We start from the raw sequence: 21,146 nt of genomic DNA on the forward strand, positions 1-21,146 counted from the left end.
CCCATCTTTTGTTCTCTAAACTTTCGCATATCAGAAGTGTGGAGTACAAAAAGGTAGCAAGGCAAATAGGTCCTGTTATATGCTTTGTTTCGTATTTTCTACAATGTGTGTTGTTTTGCTGGAGCGGTTTAACCATTGGCTATCTTTAAATCATACTGTTTATTCCTATTTTCTTATAAGCATATCCCTGTATGATCTCTTAATGCAGTGTTTAGTTTTAATATGTATGTTCTTTATTCTTTTTTATATAAAAGTTTTCTTTTTAGACTTGCTTGAGGTCTTTTCTTAGTTACAGCTATCGGAAGAAGGGAGGGGGAATCTCCTTTGTGTTTAGCTGACTAGGTTTAAATGCCGTAGCCCAGGGGGAGTAAATTATCCTCGCTGGTTTGTATTCAAGGAGCATTAATATGGCAATCACTGCCGGCTAACGCCCAGGGAAAGGAGGGAAGCTGGGGATGAGATTAGGGAGACCGCCGAGGGGCCTGGGTCTTGGGGGGTCTCTCTTCAGGGAAAGTTCTGGGGGTGACAGAGCGAGGTCAAGGCCGCTGAGTCCCTAGTCCTGGGTGGCAGCGAGATAAGATCCAAGCGTGGTAGAAAGCTTGGGGAGCCATAGTAAGCACCTCAGATTTTTGGACGCTAAAGGTCCAGAATTTGGGACAGATGTTTACCAACAGAAGTTATCGCATTAAAGGGGGAGTGACTGATTTGGATTTTTCAGAGTTGACTAAATTTATCCTAAGGTAAGCCAACAGTGATGAAAATTAGCCACAGCAGAGCTTGACTAGTTCCAAGGAGGCCTTCAGAACTATTTGTGGGAGTGCAAGAATAACTGTATACAGGCTGCTTAGCTTTGGCTAGCTATAGGGAGCGGAATGTATCTGAGTCTTATACATTTCATAGTAGAGTCACTACTGCTATCTAGAGCTGTCGAGAGTTCAAAGCTAATATATTTTGTTGACTTTGTTCTCATAGGGTAAGATCTATACAGTGATGAATGCGTTATCACATCTTCTCTACTATGTATATAAGATGTGGCTGAGGTACCGTAGAGCGAAGAGTGCCGTATATCTCACTATAACTAAAAATGCGAGGATTTCCGCCATCAAGCGCTTGGATTCTGGATTTGAGACAGGTTCTCAGCGATCTTGATTTACCTACACATTGCTACAGCCCATCAGTAAAAAGAGAGCCTCTAACTGCAAAACACAAGAGGATCAAGGCGTCGGTACAACCGGAATTATACTACGTAGGCTGTTCCACTCGATATTATCACAATAGATCTATTCGCGGAGCGAGTTGTGGTGTTCGCGCACATGCCTCTGGCAGATTAGTGTTACGTAGCCCATTGCGCCGTAGAGAATACACAATTGCCAATCCAGAATGTGCTCTCCGCGCTGCCACCGATATCGATAAATCCATCGCTCGGCAGTGACCCCCAGACCTTATGCACACTTAGCTGCGCCCACTAGGACATAAGTCAGCAGCATAGATGCGATGAGTCTGCGAGAGGCAGGCGTACGGATGGGATGGACACAACCGCATGTCTCACAAGTGGTGAGAATGCCGCAACACAGTCACATAACATATATTTTAGAAGGCCAATGCGAGTCCATTATTATCTTTCTATGCGATCCGCTGGTCTGGCTGAAGATCCGAGGTAGAATTCTTCTCTTTCATTATTAGACGTTAGTTATCTAGTTAACGCTTCCTAAGGGGCCTCTTTGCTATTTGGTCAGCCAATGGATATCTATAGGCAAGGATTGTGTTTGGCGTTAGTACAGAGAGACCACTGTTTCTCTCTCTATCATATGAGGCACCGTCTGCACAGTGGCATGTATCAGTGCACATTGTAAAGGAGAGGACACGCACACAGAAGTTACCACGAACCAGACCTATCCGCATGATCGGTGCACCTATGTTTGGGCTATTAGCATAATTTTTGGGACACCCTTGTACTAGGGGCCCTACCCTCGGCGCGTGATCAGATGTGTGCACACCACTCGAGTGGAGCCTACCGAAACGGAGGGCGCCCACGCCAGCTATCCATGTGGGCGAGTTCAATCACGTAAGCTATCTATACAGAACATTTTCATAAAAGACAATTACTGAACCATATGCAGATTGCAGATAGATGAGAAGGCTTTTGTGTGAGCACACCCACTCTAATCTGATAATGAGGCTCTTCTCGCTGCTTACCATTGTGAAAAACTGGTGATGTCCTTTCTGTTCATGTACACAGCTCTCTCAGAACAGGACCATATACATCCAAGTAGCTAACTCTCCTTTCATGACCCTCATATAATTGAGATTATTTTTTATACCGCTTCTAAAACCCAACCGATCAAACGTAATGCTTTTGTCTCACAATTCAGTACATCTCCGTGGGGGTTGAGGCATCCAATGGCAGAAACACACATGCTCCCTGCGTTTCTGGATCATCTTCAATTAACAATGACTTTCTACCTAAGTGTTGGTGCCACTTCTAGTGTGGTAAGTTCTGAGAGGAAGGTGAGACGCGCATAAGTACAGAAAAAGAATACTCATGTTAATATGATTTCACACTAAGTGAGATTCTACTCGAATGTTAAGAAAGATTACTGACTGGAGAATTCCCAGAATTCATTCTCTATAGATGCGAGTTATAATTAGCACTGATACACGCTGACCCTTTGTCAACCGCTTGGTAGCAAGCCTAGTATCGTCGTTAGTGTCGCTCCACTAGAAGACGGGTTGCCAGCCCTCTTGATAAACACTTCTATTAATACTCATTAAACCTTGCGCTGTATGGGAAAACCACACACCTGAACTCCAGAATGATCCATTGCTGTATTTTGGGAACTTGGAGCGTTCTATTTGCATGCTAACACTAGACAGGATCTTGATAGATTGGATAAATGGCACAGTATTAAGTAATGAATGAATATGTAGGGTATATTGATTAGCTATCGAATATCAGAGATGTACATGGAGTGAGGCGAGATAAAGTTGCTCCAACGCAAGTAGACGACTGTCCACTAGTCCATGAGCTAAGAGGAGAATATATGGCAGGAATGTGTGCACTGTAAGAGAGACATGCGCAGCTGTTTAGGTTTGGTAGCGTACTGTTACAAGGCAGGTGGCATGTGTTGTATGTGCCGTGATGTGTGTAGCAGTAGTGGAGATAGTAGAAATGGTAAGCGATGAGATACAAGGTACTTGATGTTTATGGAGCACTATCGTCCTATGCCAGAATTGAGTAACTGATAAGTGCACTTTTAAGAAAGCAGAAAGTGCCATCCTCACTAAAGAAGCTGGATAACAATGGTGTGGGGTGCGAGAGTATTCCTGAGAAAGAAAAGTGATTGTCCCTACGATGTTCTATTGTTGATCGATCTGTTGTGTACCAGAACAGGTATATTTATAGTGTACTATGGTAACTCCTTAATATCGACGTCGCACGCGCAGAATGGTTCGTACAGAATCTTCACACAGTGCACCCTTGTAGCCTAGATCACTCTGCCAATCTCTGGGAAGTCCAACTATACGTCTATCACAAGATTCCCGAGGACCCTTTCGCTACCAGCTAGTCATGTCAGAGTTAGGAATGTCAGATGCTCGATATGAGTAGTTCGGAGATACCCTGATGTCTAGTATACGCACAGGGGCCACACATATGCTTACCCAACACACAGGTGTTGTCCCGTGCTTGGAGCCTCAGTGCATCTGTGTCAGATATTTCCTGTGGTTGAGATCTACGAGTTAGAAGAAGAGCTGTTTCACTCCATAGCCGGGAGAAACAAAAAAGACTCAGAGTCCCCAATTCCCGCCCCTGACTTTTAAAAAATCCAGTTCTCTGATTGGTCCTCTGGTCAGGTGTTTGGTTCCCCCTTTACAGGTAAAGAAAATTTAACCCTTATCTATCTACTTATGACAACTTCCCCATCCCGAATATGAATAAATGATAGCTAAAAATAACCATGATAATTTCTATTGATTTCAATGGTGCTGGATCAATCCCTGAACCTCAGCACTTGGTTTGTGCCCAGACTCGGAACTCAGCATGTCTGAACTTTGGGAGTATTCAAAAACTGAACTGAGCTGTGAATTTTGAATGTGGCCCAGCTCTTGATAAGAGGCTGAACCAAAACCCAAGGTCTGGACACCTCCAATCTTCAGGCAATCGGCAGGTGTATGCGTGCACACACATGCTCTGTCACGATCTTTAACAGACATAAACATCAAGGAGAGAGCGAGGAATTATTTAGGATGGTCCAACAGGGAATGGTTAGAAGTAATGGGAAGAAAAGCAATATTTCAGGCAGAATATCACAAAAATTCCCTAACATTGAGATGTTAGATTGTGGAATAGCCCAAGGACAATGGTGGAAATCCCAGCTCTTAGACATTTAAAACTTCCCTTCATGTCTGGAATGCTTTGATGACAAAGCTGCTGATATATGTTAGACCATTCTGTGCCAGAGCAGGGCAAAAATCAGTCCTAAGCAAAAGCAACCCCCCACATATTCAATTGAGTAGAATATATGCAATTGATGAACCAATTCTCTCATTATCCCTCCTCTCAAAAGTGGTTGTTCATTATTACAAGGGGGCCTTACTGGACTGGGGCCTGATCCTACCCCATAGGAGGGAATGGGCTTTTTCCCTTGACTTCAAAGGGAGTAGGATCAGGCCCTGGTAAATGGAGATGAGCCCAAAAGTCTGTATAATCTCATTTGAGATTATTAGGTCATTTGAAATCACCTGCAAAGACTGTTACTTTTTGAGAAGCCATTAGTTTTAACCATCATTGCTATGCCCACTGGGCTTTCTGTTTTAAATGGTATATGTAGTTAATCTCTACTTATATTAGTATTTTATTATCACTCCAAAGTGGGAGGACATAGCTGTCATAATAATCATTAATAAATACTTACCCTTTATATACATTTGAAGACTGTTAATGGGGAAATATGGACAGCAAAATGAAGACAGACATATAGCACCTCTTGAAATGCATTGGAGCAGATGGATTATTTTGGTGTGAGACAGCATGAAAAAAATGGGAAAACTTTTGCTCACAGTAGAGAGAGACTGTCCATTCCAAAAAGGGATATTTGGCATCTTTGGGAGCAAATCTATTGAGTAGGAAGGTGAGGTTTGTGGGGCTTTTTTGTTTTTGTTTTGTTTTGATTGCTAGTGCAATTTGGGTGGGGGGGGGGGGAGAGTGCATTAAGAAAATAGCTGCTAGGCATTGGGGCTGCCTTGTGAAATATAGTGACCTCATTATGGATCTTTTGCTGACCCAGTGAACATTCAGCAAAGACGATGACCTTGGCATTATCACAGCTTGTAAAGGGACAAAATTCACAATGCTGGTTAACAACACGCTCCAAACTGTTGTCCTCTTTTAGGATGTTGAGCTCATTCCAAATGAATAAAGTGTTCCAAATTATTTATAAGTAGTGGCAGAATCTGTCATGGCCTTCAGAGTTGGTCAAGAACAGAGGCTAAGCTTTTGTCTTTCACAGTTAATCTACACTTGAAGAAAACCCACAGCTTCATTTTGCACACACTGTGCAGGCTCCGTGTGTGTGTGTGTGTGCATGCACATGCCAACTTCATGTAAAATAGAATCTCTCTGACCCATACATTTTAACATGTTGGGGGAGGGGGCAGAGAACTGAGGTTTATCACCCAGCGTGTAACATTACACCCATGACATTAAGAAAACTGTTTTTGAGCTTTGTGGGAATTACAATTAGCCTTGTAAAGGTTTCAAATTAAAGTCTTTTGTATAGTTATAATCACAGAAACTTCAAACTTCTGCTCTCCTGAGGGAACAGTTGCCTTTTATTGTGCATTTAACTCTTATTTAAAACCATTTAAAAGCAACAGATTCTACTTTCCATATGCCTTTATGCACAATGTGTTTCCATTTTCCTGGTGGTGGTATCACACCCAATCTATGTATGTAATACATTTTGACAAATTATGCATGTATGCTTTTTTCCCTCCCTACACATCTATCTATAATCATATGACTGAACCTCTGATTCTTTCTCCATTGCTTGGGAGAAAGGAGACGTCTATAAATACAGTCTGAACTTCAGTGAATTGCTTTGCAGTCTGCCCCTGACACTAGATTCCTGCTGTAGTGCTAGAATGTGCTCCCCAGCCCTTTGTTACTGCCTCTCTCACACTTCCTATGGTGCTGTCCTAGGGATGGTATCATCTGATCTGAAGCAGAGATTTGTATAAACTTGGCTAGGCCTGGCCAGCACTTGAATGAGAAACCTCCAAGGCAAACCAGCTGCTGCAGGAAGTAATGCTGGTGACCTAGCAGGTGGACCTCTTTCCTCTGAGTCAGCACTGGATCAATGTCTTAGTGCGGCAGTAGGGGAGATTGTGCTGTTGGATACAATATAAAGCCAAGGCCTTTGGGATGCTGTGAGAACCACTTCTGGTTAATTCATGAGATGTTGATCTTTAGTAACAGTCATGGCACCCATTGATAAGTTATCCTCAGCTGTGTGTCCAGCTATAGACGATGAGACGGAAATGCTTTAATTAATAATAATAACCCAGTTGTCCTGGCCAAATTGTAATGTGGGTACTTACATTTTGCTTGCCTTACATTCTTGCTGCAGTTTCAGCTGGATACAATATTCTCCTTCACTTTGTTTATTATTAATAGATTTTTCTATGGCATCATTGCTCTAGTATGAGATGCTCACAAACATTACTGAATTTAGTCTCAACCTTCTGTAACTGAGAAATGTTATTAGCTAACTAGTACAGATGGAGAACTGGGGGTCAACAAGACTGAGGGACTTCCCCAATGTCGCAGAGAATAGATTAGAATTGAACCCAGATGTTTTGAGTCCCAGTCCAATGCTATGGTCAGAAGACCATCCTTCCTGACCTAAACAATTGTGTGGTGTGAGCTGTTGAATTGCTACTCTGTTTCATTCCAGTGCTTAATGAAGTGAGTCTTGTACATATGTGGTCAGAGTCTTTACCAGCGTAAATGGGTGAAACGCTCTTGAAGTCAATGGAGCTGTGTCAATTGAGCAGAGAATTTGGCCCAGAGCTTGTAAGGCACATAAGTCCTACTTGTAATCATCTTGCAATTTGTTTTTAATTACCAGAAGTGCTCTGTGCAGGACAAGGAAAGCTTCACAGAGCATTCAACTACTATCAGCTCACACAATGAAGGATCTTTAATCCATACCTTTAGTCCTACATCATGAAGTGCCTTCTATAGTGCAAGGTATTACAGAGAAGCTTAGCCAGTCATCAGCTAACACATGTTAAGGCTGGAAAATCATTATGGCACAAGAGCCAGGCGATGACTTAGGCTACGTTTACACTACCTGCCGTATCAGCGGGTTACAATCGATTGCTCTGGGATCGATATATCGCGTCTCATCTAGACGCGATATATTGATCGCCAAGTGCGCTTATATCGATTCCGGAACTCCACCAACCCCAACGGAGTTGCGGAATCGACAGGGGGAGCCGCAGACATCGATCCCGCGTGGTGAGGACGGGTGAGTAATCCGATCTTAGATTATTCGACTTCAGCTACGTTATTCACGTAGCTGAAGTTGCGTATCTAAGATCGATTTTCCCCCGTGGTGTAGACCAGCCCTTAGTAGCTGAAACGTATGCTGTTCCATGTCTCAATAAGCTTTTCTGTAATACCTTGCACTACAGAAGGCATGTTATGATGGAGAGAGAAAGATATGGGCTGCGGATCTTCATTGTGTGAACTAACACTGTTCGGCGCTACCCCTTATGATTTGAAAGTTTCTAGGAAGCTAGGAATTGCATTCCAGATGACATCAGTGCTCCATCTTGTCTAGTATCCTGCTTCTGATAGCAGCCAGCACCAGAGGCATCAATGGGCAATTTGAAGTAACCCCCAGCCAAAAGGGAAAGAATTTTCTTATGCCCTGAAGCATGAGCGTATATCACCATTATATATATTGCCCTTTATCAAATAGTAGATGATCCTTCTCATTATCCATACAAATGTCCAATCCTTTTAGGAATCCAGACATGCTCCTGGCCTAGTAGCAATGAGTTCTACAAGCTAATGACATGTGTGAAAAGATATTTAATTTGTCACCTTTCAAATTCTTTAAACATCCCATTGTTCTGTATCATGAGAAAGGGTAAATAGAAGCATTCTATTTACCGCCCATCCTACACACCAGTCATAGTTCTGAATGCCTCTATCATGGCCCCTCTTATTTGTCTATTTGCTAAACTAAAGCGTCTGTATGTTTTCAATCTCTCTTTGCATGGAAGTGTCACCAGGTCTCTAGCCATTTTGTTGTCCACCTCTGCACTCTCTGTATTGCTGATAAATCCTTTTTGAGATGGGCTAGCAAGAATTCCCCCCAGCATTCCAGGTGAAGGCATATTATTGACTTATGTAATGATGTTAAAATATTCCCAGTGTCATTTTCTATTTTATTTCTTATGCACCTTAATATTGTGTTTGCTTTTTTTGTCCAGTGTTGCACAATGAGCAGAGGTCCTTCCTCTGGTGCACTGTTTTGGGAGCCTTTGGAATGAAAAGTGCTGTAGAAGCATAAGATAGTATCATTATAATAGGTGGTATCTGGTGGCATTGTTACACACATCCTCCCAAGTTCTTCTTCATATGGGCTGAGCAAGTTTTGACTCTTGCAAAGACATGCTGGGTTGGTTTAAGTTTTGTGTAGAGGTGGCTTTGGGAGAGAGGGATCTGTGTGATCAGGAGAGGTTGCTCTCTGCTTGGGCCTCTGATTAGAGTTAATTCTTGAAGCACTGGGTGTTTGGCATTTGGTTGAGATTCCTGGGAGAAGGGATTGTCCTGCATGTTGTTTGACCACCTCACTTCTAGGGCTGGCTTGTATGTGTAAATAAAGCAAGTTACACTTAGAGTCTATCCAGACTCTATGTCACTGATTTCTCCTCCACTGGGAAGCTGACCTGCAAGCCCTGCTACCCACTCAGCAGAGGGGCAACACAGGTATCAGAACTGGACTTCTGAATAAGGGAAAACAATATTATACTAAAAAGAACAGGAGTACTTGTGGCACCTTAGAGACTAACAAATTTATTTGGGCATAAGCTTTCATGGGCTAAAACCCACTTCATCAGATGCATGCAGTGGAAAATACAGTAGGAAGATATATATCTATATCTATCATGAAAAAATGGGTGTTGTCACACCAACTCTAATGAGACTAATCAATTAAGGTGGGCTATTATCAGCAGGAGAAAAAAAACTTTTGTAGTGATAATCAGGATGGCCCATTTCAAATAGGTGACAAGAAGGTGTGAGTAACAGTAGGGGAAAAATTAGCATGTGGAAGAAACTGCTATAGTAGTGTCACTAACCCCTTATATCATGCATCTTAGGCCAAATTTGGCCTTAATATAAATGGGTGAAATTTTGCTGTAGCACCCTCTTACACTAGGACTGAATCTGACCCTATGTCTTCAAAGAGCTCCAAGAAAAAAAACCCCTCTGTAACTCATGAATCCTAGAGTCAAGATCATATTTTGGTGCTGGAAGAGAAGAATTCAAGATTCCGTGTTCCTTTATGGGGTCCCTGAAATTAATGGGCCTTAGCTGTACCCTACAGTGGGAGACTAAGGTTGCTGAAATCAATGGGACTTGGCAGGAGAGTAAGATCCTGCAAAAGCTGTTGAACTTCAAAGTGACTGAATCATAATCTCAGCTATTGGAAGATACGGATAGTAGTGAGCAAGCAACAAAACACTAAGCTATCAGCCACTGTTGTTCGAGCCTTGTTTCAGAGCAACTTCAGAACAAGCCTTTTCAAAACAATTTCTAGGAGGATGAAAAAAGCATCCCATGGGTTTAGTGGCAGAACACAAGTGCATCCTAACTGGCTCAAGCAAAATGTGGGGCAAAGCCTTAGTGGGTGTAAACTGTCATTGCTCCGTTGATGTCTATGAAAGCTGAAAATCACTCCTACAGTATTTTAAGATGGCTTGGTCATTCATCAGTACAAAACTTGTATTCTGTATCTTGTTCCCCCACGAAGAAAATATATGTGCTAACCACTTTCATGTAGGCAACACACTTACTTGTTTTGCTAATAGTAGCCATATAATATTGACTGTGGAACCTGTTTTCTTCCTTCTAAAAATTACAGAAATCCTGTATGTGGCTCAGAGTTCAGCAGTTGTATGAGACCATATGATGATGACTATCTTAGATCTTCAGCTTTGATTTATGATTACAAAACAATATTGCACATCTACCTCTAGCAGTAAGGACTCTTTCTGTCTTTGGATTTACATTTGGTTTTTCATGTAAATGCTCTAATTTCATGGCCAGAGGATATAAAATTTGCTTGCTCTGTGTCTAATGACACTTGGAGAGTTGGCTGCCCTCGAATAGGTCTCAATTCTGCAATATGATGAGCATCTTCTAAAAGGAGGTAAATGCCCTCAGGAACAAGTTTGGGACCTTTTAGGAATGAGCAGCGATTGCCTTCACTATGCTATTTTCTAATCAGGAATTTGTAAAACTATTGCATGTGTAATTTGCATTAATGTAAAGATGGCCATAAAGTGGTACCTCTACTGTATGATTAAGATTGAAGCATAATTCTAGTCTTTTGGGGTCACTGATAAAATGAAAATGTTAGCTATGGATGGATAGGGTAGTGTGTATTTCTTCTTTTCTCAGAGCATCACCCTGAAGGCAATTAAGGAATTTATGTGCATTGTCTGAGACTTGCAACCTTAATTCTGCATTTTTTGGGTTTCTGATGCTGCTTATTCATTTTCAGTTTTAATGTTCTTGAAAGGTAATGTGCTCAAATTTCTGGTATGTGCTTGCAACCTTAACCACACCAAGGTTTTGTGTGGAACTATAATTCTTTTTTTCCTCCTATCCCATTCCCTAGCCTTATGACACTGCCTATAGAAAAATTGCTTGGTTTTTTAAATATAACAAATCTCCTCAGCAATTAGGATGCACTTTGAGGTGTACCACTGCAAGGAAAAATGCTAGTGAGTGACATTTTCTTAAATGAAAGCTTAGGTCTCTAGCACTCCTTTGATGTCCTAACCTAAGCTTGTCAACACCTGTACCCCATAGCTACATTATCACTCCTCTTACAAGGAAAAAAAAATTGAAAAGCCTTTTTGAATGCTACTGAATATCTCTCTGTCTAGGGTTCCAACATTCAGGAGCCAAGGCCCCACATCCTCAAAGGTATTAGGTGCCTAACTCCCATTGATAACAATGGGAGTAAGGCACAAAAATACCTTGGAGGATCTAGGCCCAAGTGTCCAATCCACTTCACGTTTTGTAGAAAAATTCTGTGTTGGGCCCAGACCTAACCTACTAAATTTGAAGTCAATATTACTTGAAGGATTTGGGGCTGCAAAGTCAGAGTTAGAATGGAAGCTCTCTGGAGGTAGTACCATTGCTTCCTAATTATTAACAGAAATTAAAAACATAGGGACTGATTCTCCTATTACTTATACCAGTATAACTCAATTGACTCCAATGGAGTCATGTATAATTTGTGCTGGTGTACATCAGAGGAGACTCAAGACTATGAAGCATCCATGGGAACATAACAAATGTCACAGTTTATGGATAATCAGGGGTTAGAAATTACGGTACCAAAACCAACAGAATCCATGAGGTAATCTCCCTATCATTTGCCCAGCTGTATTAACTATTAAACTCTCACTGACATACAGACTTACCATGTTCAGATAACAGTGACTTCAGAGCCTAATGACTGTGTAACTGTTTTATAAATATTTACAGGGCCAAAAGGAACAGTAAAGTAGAGCTCAAGGTTTGCTTCAGTATTGGTCTACTCCTTGTTTTTAAGTATCTTGCTCTGTGATTGACGGTAGTGTCCATTTAAAACAGTTTTTAAGAAAGGCTCTCTCAATGCAAAAGTGGCTTATTTTATCAGACGCCAGTGGTGAATTAACACCAGTTTATCCTTTCCCCTGCTTATTGTGTGTATGGGATTCTGTAAGTGTTACAGTAACATGTGTGCATACGTCACAATTTTGGGCAAAGAAGTAGAAGGCAAAACACTTCTTAGACATTTACTTTTCTACCCTGCCATGGATGATTTATTATTGGTAAGCACGTGCCTCAACAGCTAATTTTCAGACATTGTTTTCAAAATCTGATATTAAATATAGAACATACACATGTATAGCTTGGAGAATGACAAAATAATTGAAAGAGGCTGAGTGTATATATTGAGGCAGGCAAAGAGTCTGGGTTTAAACCCAGGCCCATCTCCAGACCAAGCTAGGCTCTGCTCAACACAATAAATGTCTGTCTCTGTCTGCGACAATTCCATGGGCCTGGGATGAGACTGTTTGCAGGAGACTGAGAATATTTCCAGGCCCTTTCGCATTACAAGGATCATCTCCCTCCTGAGGTCCACATCATTCAAGCACTACCTTACCACTGTCTTCAGGGGAGCGGATTCCTGTGACCCCCTCTGTTCAGCAAATGAATGAAGGAGAGAACCAATGATAGAACAGCTAGTGAGCAAGCTGCGAGGTCAGGGTAGAGGAAGGAGTCTAGAAGTCGTATGGAACAATTTCAGCTCAATATGGTCAGGAGCTCCAAGCAGCATTAATCATTGCGGCATTTTGCTGTGAATTGTAGGTCTCCTGTAATCTTACCAGGAGAACCTGCAGCTTCACGACTCTGCACTTTGTTGGCATGGCAAACTCACCTATATGCAATTTGTAGCAGAGCCCTCAAATGACCAATGTTCACACGGAGCGGCTGCTTCCATCTCCAGGCAGAGAGAGGCCCTTGTGCACACAGTTGCTGCCCCCTTCCACGCTGTGCAGTGGACAGGGTTATCTGCACCTATTAGGTGAAACTAAAAGGCACGATGCAGAGCACAGCTTTGCAGAAGGGCGACTAGAAAGGCAGGACTATTGGGGTGATGTTTGGGAAAAGTGGGGAGTACGGCTTACTTCTGCTTGGTTACTTAGCATGATTGTATGTTGTGGGTTTGTGTTTTTCCTTAGATTGATATGTAGCCGAGGTGCCGAGATTGATCAGAAAGGTGTCTCCTGTGTTTTTACAAATCCAAATAAGTAAATGAATGAAATCACTCCTTGAATTAATGTCTTCAGCCTTTTAGGACATTTGATTAAGATTGTTCTACAGAAGAACAGAAGGGACCCTCTTTCTTATCTACTATCAACGGTATACACAGGGCAAATGGATTTTTAGCTAGTGCCAGTAAAGCTCTGTGTTAAGTATCTATGCTCCTTGTAAAGCACCTATTAGTTTGCACTACCCCTGCTTGGTGGCATACCCCATACTTCAAAGGAAGTTAGGACCCAGTTCATTGTTGCCCTGCATTGCGTGCAGCCACTTACTCCACTGTAAAGTGAACTCTTTGCACTTTCTTTGCTCTGGTGTAAAAGACTGCCCACAATGCAGGGCAATGACATGTCCATCCTGCTCTGAATGCCTCCAGTTTTTTGCAGTATAGATGTCTTCTCCATGGTCTGAGTAGTAAGTAACAGTTGCTGTAGTAGATTCAGTGTGATTCTGCTGTAACTGGCTGGATATCAGGGCCTCATGCACCCCTTGCTCAGTGCAAAGCTGAACTCAGCAGGCCTTCACTGTGTCCAGTCCACAGAGGAAGGAAAGGAGCTTAGGGTCAGGCATGATGCCAGCACATTTGAGGCTGGAAGGATCCAGTAGCCATTTCCTCCCCTAGTGGGCTAAGGAGGAATTGCTGGGGATGCTATGAGACTGCATTAGAGGTCACTGTCTGTCTGTCGCTTCTGAGTGGCCTCTTGTTTGGGGGGATTGAGTGTTTTCTCCATCCCCTCAAAACACTCTGCACCAAGACCAAGTTGGGTTAGGAGTGGGGGGGAAGAGTTGCCCCTTGTTTTCCTTTTTGTCCTCTTTCTGTCTGAATAAAATCTGGGATTTTCAAAGGCACTTAAGAGTTGACCTTGAATGGGGAGTGGTGTCATTTTCACTAGCCTTTCATTAGGAGATGGGTGCCTACCTTTCTTAGGCTCTTTTGAAATTGCCAGTTTAAACTTAACTCTTCAAACATGGTAACAAACTTGGATGATCTCCTTCATTCCACCATCCATCCAAGCCCTGAAGCCTCTCCAAAGCAAAGATGAATCTACTGGGGCTCTTTCTGACTTACGGTTTCACGGAAAGATTCATAGCCGGAGTAGAAAATTGGCTTGTGAAGCAAAGGCTGAATTTTATCTGAGCGCAGAGTCTGTCCTTCCCTTGTGACCTGCAGTTTGGAAAATAATTCTATGTGACTCCATACATAGATCAGTGGCTACCTCTGTAACTTTGAGTAATCAGACATTGACTGATGCTAGATAGACAAACATTTGATTTAACAGCTACTTTATTAACTATGGAAGCCCTATTACTTGAATAACTTGAAAGGAGACTGGATAGAGCACTGGAGAGCATAGAGAAGGGAATAATCACACACTGGCAGGGATGATGCACTAGACATAAAAATATAGGTCTTTTCTAGCTGTAACCCCTGTTGGCCCATTCCTGAAGCCTTTATGCAGCAAAACAGGAGGTTGAGTTAAAAAAAAAAAAAGAGGTATATAAATCCCCATGTTTCAGGGCATAAACTGGTCACCGAGGACCTGGACAGGAGCCTATCTGAGACAACATGAGTCTTTCCCATACTGGCTTGTGAACACTGATACTTGGAACAAGGTGTAGCAATAGTTAGTCCCTTCATGCACTTTCCAGCACTCCCAAAGAGATGTGTCTGCCTCAAGCCCTGGCTTAAAGCCACAAACGAGCCATTAAACTTACTTGTTTTAATCAACACTTGTAGTGTTGTCTAGAGAAATATTATTACAATTTACCAATTAAGTCTTTCATAACAACTATTCTGAATCTGGTTTGAGATACTTCCTTAAAGGATCACTGCCACCTAAATTTGTAACCCTCTCTTTGGGACTGGGCCTATCGTCTTTGTGTCTTGTTTGTACAGCACCTAGCACAAAGGGGATCCTTGACTGAGATTCCTGGATGCTCTTGTAACAGCAGCAATAATTACTACAAAGAACTTGAAATCCTGTCAATTTCAAAAGACGAGTTAAAAGTAGTTCCTCTCTACACCTACCTCCAAGTCCCTTTGGAGCTAGGGGGAGGAGGGGAGGAGGGCTACAGTCACATTTTCTATGGGACAGTCTCTCCTTTGCTGTAATGTGAAAGAGCCACATGAACAAGAGGTGAAACTGAGTAACTAACCATACAGTGAAAGCAAAGTGCTGTCAAATGCACAAAGAAAATATCAACACTCCCCCGGGCCCTGCCCAATTTCTTTTGAATTGATTTCAGGGGTTACTTGGAACCATAGTATGTAAAAGCTTTCCAGACAGAAGAGTGGCTTTTTAAGAAGAGGGAGCCTCTTTAAAATTACAGATAGCATCAATCAAGCTTTGGCTAATAGTTTTGAAATGAGTATATTATTTGATGATTTCCATAAAGCCCCTGACTTACTATCAGTGAAAAACAGAGTGACCCTGACTTTGGTTTTGATTTGCTTAATCTGAAAGAGAATGCTTGTTTAGCTCAGCACTAGATTTCAGAATTTTTTAAGCTTGTGGAGAACGTACCTCAGGGATCCATTCTGAAAGGTTTATTGTTTACAATGCTGGCTTATGACCTGCATCAACTTGAAAATCCAGAAGTACGCAGATGTTTCCAGGCATTACGCTACTTTGCCAACGCAAGACGTGTCGAGAGCCAAAGAGATGGTTTTAAATGTGCTAGATGCGAGTGTGGTTTGTAAATAAGTTTAAAAGGAAGTAAAGCACTGTAAATATGCCATTTGGCAGTAGATTGTAATAAGAGTGTTTCACAACCTGACACGCCTTCAGGGTTTCAGAAAACACAGCCAAGTGTCAATGGGAATCGAGCGCACTCAGTGCTTTGCGGGATCGAGTCCCTTTGCTTCTGTTCCTATTGACGGCAATGGAAATGTCATTGCTTCAATGGGAGCATGTTTATGCTGTTAGGGCTGGATTCTCCCTCGTCTTGCAGTTACATAGCCATTTAGCGCTGGTGTGACGTGACTGTGAAATGACACACAGGGGTGAGTGCTGACCTGGTAGTACTTCACACACACTTTGCATGGCTTTGGACCATTGCATAAGATGCAGGCTGTGGAGACTCCAATCCTTAATCAGAACAATTGAGCAAAAGAGTGTTAAATGGAGTGCCCAGTCTGGCACAGTAAAGTGTATTTAGCTAAATCTAGGATCAGTTAACTTTTTCTAGTTTGAGTTAACTCACTGTTCTAACCTAAGGCTGGTGTTTTTTCATAGGTTGTCATTAGTACAGGCCAGGACTTTGCCTGATGATTCGTAATGCCCTATAGTTAGTTGTAATTAGTTACTTCTGATGGTGGGTGATTTGTAACCAGCGCTGCCGAAACCCTGCACCAACATCTCTGCTCCTCCTTGAGGCTCAGTCGATAATGTCCATGCTACTCTTTTGCACAGGCGCCACCATTGCCCACATCTTCCCACCAGGATCTATGAGAAGAGTGAGAAACCATGCTTCCTGTCGGAGTACGTGGAGCAATACCCCCTGTATCCCTACGCCCATCCCAGAGACTCATTCAAGCCCAAGGCAGAATACCAGAAGCAGCCAGCGGCCGTGGAGGGAATGACAACTTTCAAGTAAGAAACAGTGAAAGGGAGGGAGGGTGAGAGAATGAATGTGGGGGTGGGGAATAAGCATTGCTTCCCTCAAGGAGCACCTGAGGAGAACAGTTAGTTACGTGCTCCACAGTGGGGCTGTGATAACTTTGCTGTGGGGGACAGGGACGGGACATAGGGGAATAATGTAGGGAGCCAGAATTTGGGGTGAGCTGATGCTGTGAAGGCAGCTGACCCTTCCAGGATGGGGAAATGTTATCTGCTGAGAGGGGGCATGGTTGGGCTCTTGGCTTTCACCCTCGTTTTTACTCACTTGCAGCATTGGGCAGACTCTCTGGGAAGTTGACAGGAATTCTGCATGAAAAAGAACTGAATAAGGCTGGCAGGCCTAAGCTCAATGGATCAGGAACTATCTTTTTATACAGTACCTAGCACAACAGGGGCCTGGTCCAAGAGTGGGGCTTCTAGATGCTAAACCGTACATACAATAACTGGCCATGTGGTTTTAATGATGATGGGGAAAATGAGATACACAAAGTATCATGCTGTGCAATGCTGAACCATTTTTGAATCCCAGCTGTGCTGCTGTTCAGATTGTGAAATTTAAATACAAGACCTCGGGTTTAACTGTGCCCCTTCCTGACTTCCCCCTAAATTAATCAGCAAACCTGCTCCATGCTAGCGGAGAACGTGCTGTGTTATGCTACTGACATGCAAGACTCTGGATCTTCAATACACAGTTGGCAATTTGATTTGTCTTTCCTCAGCTGAAGGCCTCTGGTTGATGTTTGAATATATTGCTGTTTACTTACTCTGTGACCTCAGGCTCTGTCATCAATAATCCCTTCCTTATCTGTGCTCCATCTAATGCGAGACCCAAAGAGCTGCTGGGGAAGGTACTTTTCAAGCCCTGCTTCTCTCTGAGGTGGATGTGCTGTTGTGTGATAGGTCAAACGACCTCTGCTCTTTCAGTAGATCCCAACAGCAGTTTGTGCAGCTATGGTTACATTCATTGCTGAAGCAGGAGCGGCTGGATGTGGAACACTTGTCCAAAGTTCATACAAATACCAGACTCAAGTTCCGCATGCAGGAGCCACTCCAGGCTTTCAATCATGATATCTCTTTGTTAGTCTAGTGGAAATGTAAATTTCCATCTGAAATTCCATTTCCCTATTTCCAAAGTCTCAGTCCTCTGGTTACATTTGGTGACTTTTGTATAATCTGCAAAAGCCAACGGCCTAGATTCTTGCTACACACAGCACCACTCAGGGTGGGCTATGCTGTTGTGCTGGTTTGGTCCCCTGGCCTGTGACCCCAGGGACAGATACAGCAGCTAGGGAGCAACAGGGTACAGAGATGCCCCCGCTGTGCTCCCTCCACCAGCAACAAGGTGTAGTGGCACAGTTGTTGCTGTGCTGTCTGATGTTGGAAAGATCTTTTGGGGACAGTTACTGTAGCTTTTGGGCTGGCGGTTTGGTGCAAAGTGGCTGTGGTACCCTGGAGGAGCTAAGCCACGACATAAGACCATGTTAATGAAAATACAATAGACGGGTCATCCAGCACTGGTCTCTGGCTGTTTAAATAGTTACCTTAGTCCAGCAAAACTTTATAGAGATATATATATAAAAAAAAAAAAAAAATTCCCCTCTCACCCCTATGGGTGGTATGTGTCTTCCTCAACCTCGGGTCCTCTACCAGAGGCCTGGGAGTTTGAGGGTTCTGCGCAGTATCTTAGCTGTTCCTAGCACTGCACTCTTCTGGACAGAGAGCTCTGATGTTGTTCCTGGGATCTGTTGGAGCCACTCATACCCAGCTTAGGAGTTCACAGCCCCGAGGGCTCCTACCACCACTGGGACCACTTCTGGCCCTTCACTTTCCACATCCTCTCTAGTTCCTCTTTCAGGCCGTGGTACTTTCTCCAGCTTGCTCATATTCCTTCTTCCCTTGGATGTTTGCTGTCACTTGGCACTGCTATATCTATCACCACCGCTGTCTTGCTGCTCCTTGTCTATTACCACGATGTCTGGTTGATTGGCCGTACCTGCCTGTCGTCTGGATCTGGAAGTCCCACAGAATCTTAGCCCTGCTATTCTCCACAACCGTTCTGCGGAATCTCCCATCTGGTCTTGGGAGGGTCTAGCCCATACGCTGTGCAGATGTTCCTGTACACAATGCCAGCCACTTGGTTGTTGCGCGTTCAGTGTATGCTGTTCCTGCCTGCATCTTACATCCTGCCACTATGTGTTGGACTGTCTCTGAGGCCTCTCTGCACAGTCTGCACCTTGGGTCCTCTCTAGTGTGGTAGACCCCTGCTTCAATGGATCTGGTGCTCAGTGCCTGTTCCTGTAGATGCTATGATCAGTGCCTCAGTGCTGTTTTTTAGTCCAGCCCTTTCCAGCCACTGGTAGGATTTCCATGTCAGCCACCTCAGCTATCTGTCGATTGGTACATCCCATGCAGGGTCTTTGTCTTGCCATGGCACTCTTCTGCTTGGTCTTTCCTCCCATGTCTGCTGCTGCTCAGGCTATTCTCTCAGCAGGCTCATCTTTGGGGGCCATCTTACTGATGTACCCTGGATGTTCCGGGTTTTCATCCAGGATAGTGGCCTTGACGTCACCAAGCCCGCCCGCCTTCTTTCCGGCTGGGTATACAGTCTTGGGGTGTTGACTTTGGCGGTGGAAACCTCTCGTGCATTGTGAGGAGCTTCCGGGTTTTCAACATCGGCAGCCTCCATGTCCTCCTTTGGCCAGCTCACTATACCGGCAGGGTTCTGATGACCGCAGGGCGTATCCGTTGATGGCGTGGATCTTCGTTCTTCCCACTGAGCTGGCTCTTCAGGGACCTGTCTTATCCTTTGGTGATGACTTGGATGTTGCTGTCTTCCTTGCTTCCTCATCGTGGTTCCACATGTGAACTGCGGGATGCCAAGGTACTTGTCGCTGGTCCTGTTGTCCTGCTATGTGGCCCGCTGGTAGTTCCCACCCTCCAGTCTGACTCCTTCCCTCTTTCCTCCCCTCCGGCCCCCCTTCTCCCGTCCGATGACATCCCGCCTCCTCACTGTAGTCTGCGTCAGGTGGCTTACGCGAGTCGGATGTCTCGTTCCATTCTTACACCACTTGCATGTCCTCCCATGTCGGGAACAGGTGGCTGTGGTATATCGCCTCCTGCCCACATGTCAACCGATATCCCAGTCCTGTAAAGTGGCATTCTGCTGGCTAGCAGGGAGGTTCGCCATACTGCACGAAAACTCGCACGTGGGGAGCCACGTGCTCATCACCTTATAGAAATCTATGTGCCGCCACATATGTATGGACCAACTTGAGCACCGTTAGCCTTGCATTGCATCTCGTGTTGTCTCCCATGTACACCCATTGAACTGTAGCTTGCGCAAGTCCTTCGATGGCTGTTCACTATTGTATCTAGCGCCCGCACCTCAACCAAGAATTCATCCGAGAGGCGGAAAAGTATAACGTAAGGCCATGAGAATGTCTCGGCTTATACCTCAGTCCCACATCCCGTCGGTAGCCGCTTGATTAATCTGTCATCAGACCTTCGTACTTAGGCGAACACTGCTCATAGATGAACATAACAACTCGCCCTGATGTTGTTACAGCCCTCTGGTGTATGATTCCACCTGCCTCCTGCGCTGTAGGGCTCCGTGTACTCTGCACACCTTGATAGGTCCTCGACTTCGAGCGACATCATAGTCATGACCAAAGACCTGCACTCAGTCCGTTTCGTCCCTGTGGTGGGGCGGCAGGTTCTTGGCTGAAACGAGGTACGTTATGACTCTGAGTCTACCCCATATAGCAGAGGATCATCGAGGTCGTGGAGTCTCCGCCCTGATCGCTCCTGATGTGTCGCAGTAGTTGTGGTAAAAAAGAGAGAGAGTGAGGCCTTGACTGACATCAGCAGGTGGTTCTCCTGTGCTTCTAGGCGTTCCAAATGGCCGGTGCTAGATACGATTTCTTAAGACAACTACAGTCGGTGTGATGCGCTGTCTGGTGCGCGTGTGCTGCCCGCTACATTCATAGATTTATTGTACCGCTCTGCATAGAGTACTGTCTATCTCACTGATAGACTGTGATGAGTCCTAGTTTCATGTTCATAGTGGACGGAGTTGGAGAAAGAAAAGAAGAAATAGTGTAAAAATGAAAGGAAGAGAATGAAGTTTGAGAATATAATGTTGTGAAGAATTTGTGTGAGAGATATGCTAGGTGCTACTGTTAACAGCAGTAGTCCTGAGACAGATCCACTAGCACTGGGTAGTGATGCGTTCTCTTCTCCTCATATCTCGCAGTATGTCAGTTTCCTGACTGCTGGTGGCTGCTGCTAGAGTTAGTGTGGTGGGGTGCACGCAAGATGAGGAAGTACACTCTTGGATGATGTTCTTGGAGATAAGCTGGGCTACTGTGGACCTCTGCCCTCTCTATGTTATCTCCTTAGCCGGTTGC

General features: G+C 43.9%; 1 protein-coding gene across 1 annotated transcript in view; it reads left to right on the forward strand.

The window, feature by feature from the left end:
• The window catches only part of SAXO1 (stabilizer of axonemal microtubules 1), a 68,506-nt gene that overhangs the window by 38,933 nt on the left and 8,427 nt on the right, over window positions 1-21,146 (forward strand). Inside the window, exon 2 of the mRNA XM_032797577.2 lies at window positions 16,534-16,713. Within this exon, the coding sequence (XP_032653468.1) occupies window positions 16,534-16,713 (180 nt within the window). The remainder of the gene's footprint in view (window positions 1-16,533; window positions 16,714-21,146) is intronic.

This window comes from Chelonoidis abingdonii, chromosome 6, assembly GCF_003597395.2.
Source record: "Chelonoidis abingdonii isolate Lonesome George chromosome 6, CheloAbing_2.0, whole genome shotgun sequence".
Classification (NCBI taxonomy): Eukaryota; Metazoa; Chordata; order Testudines; family Testudinidae; genus Chelonoidis; species Chelonoidis abingdonii.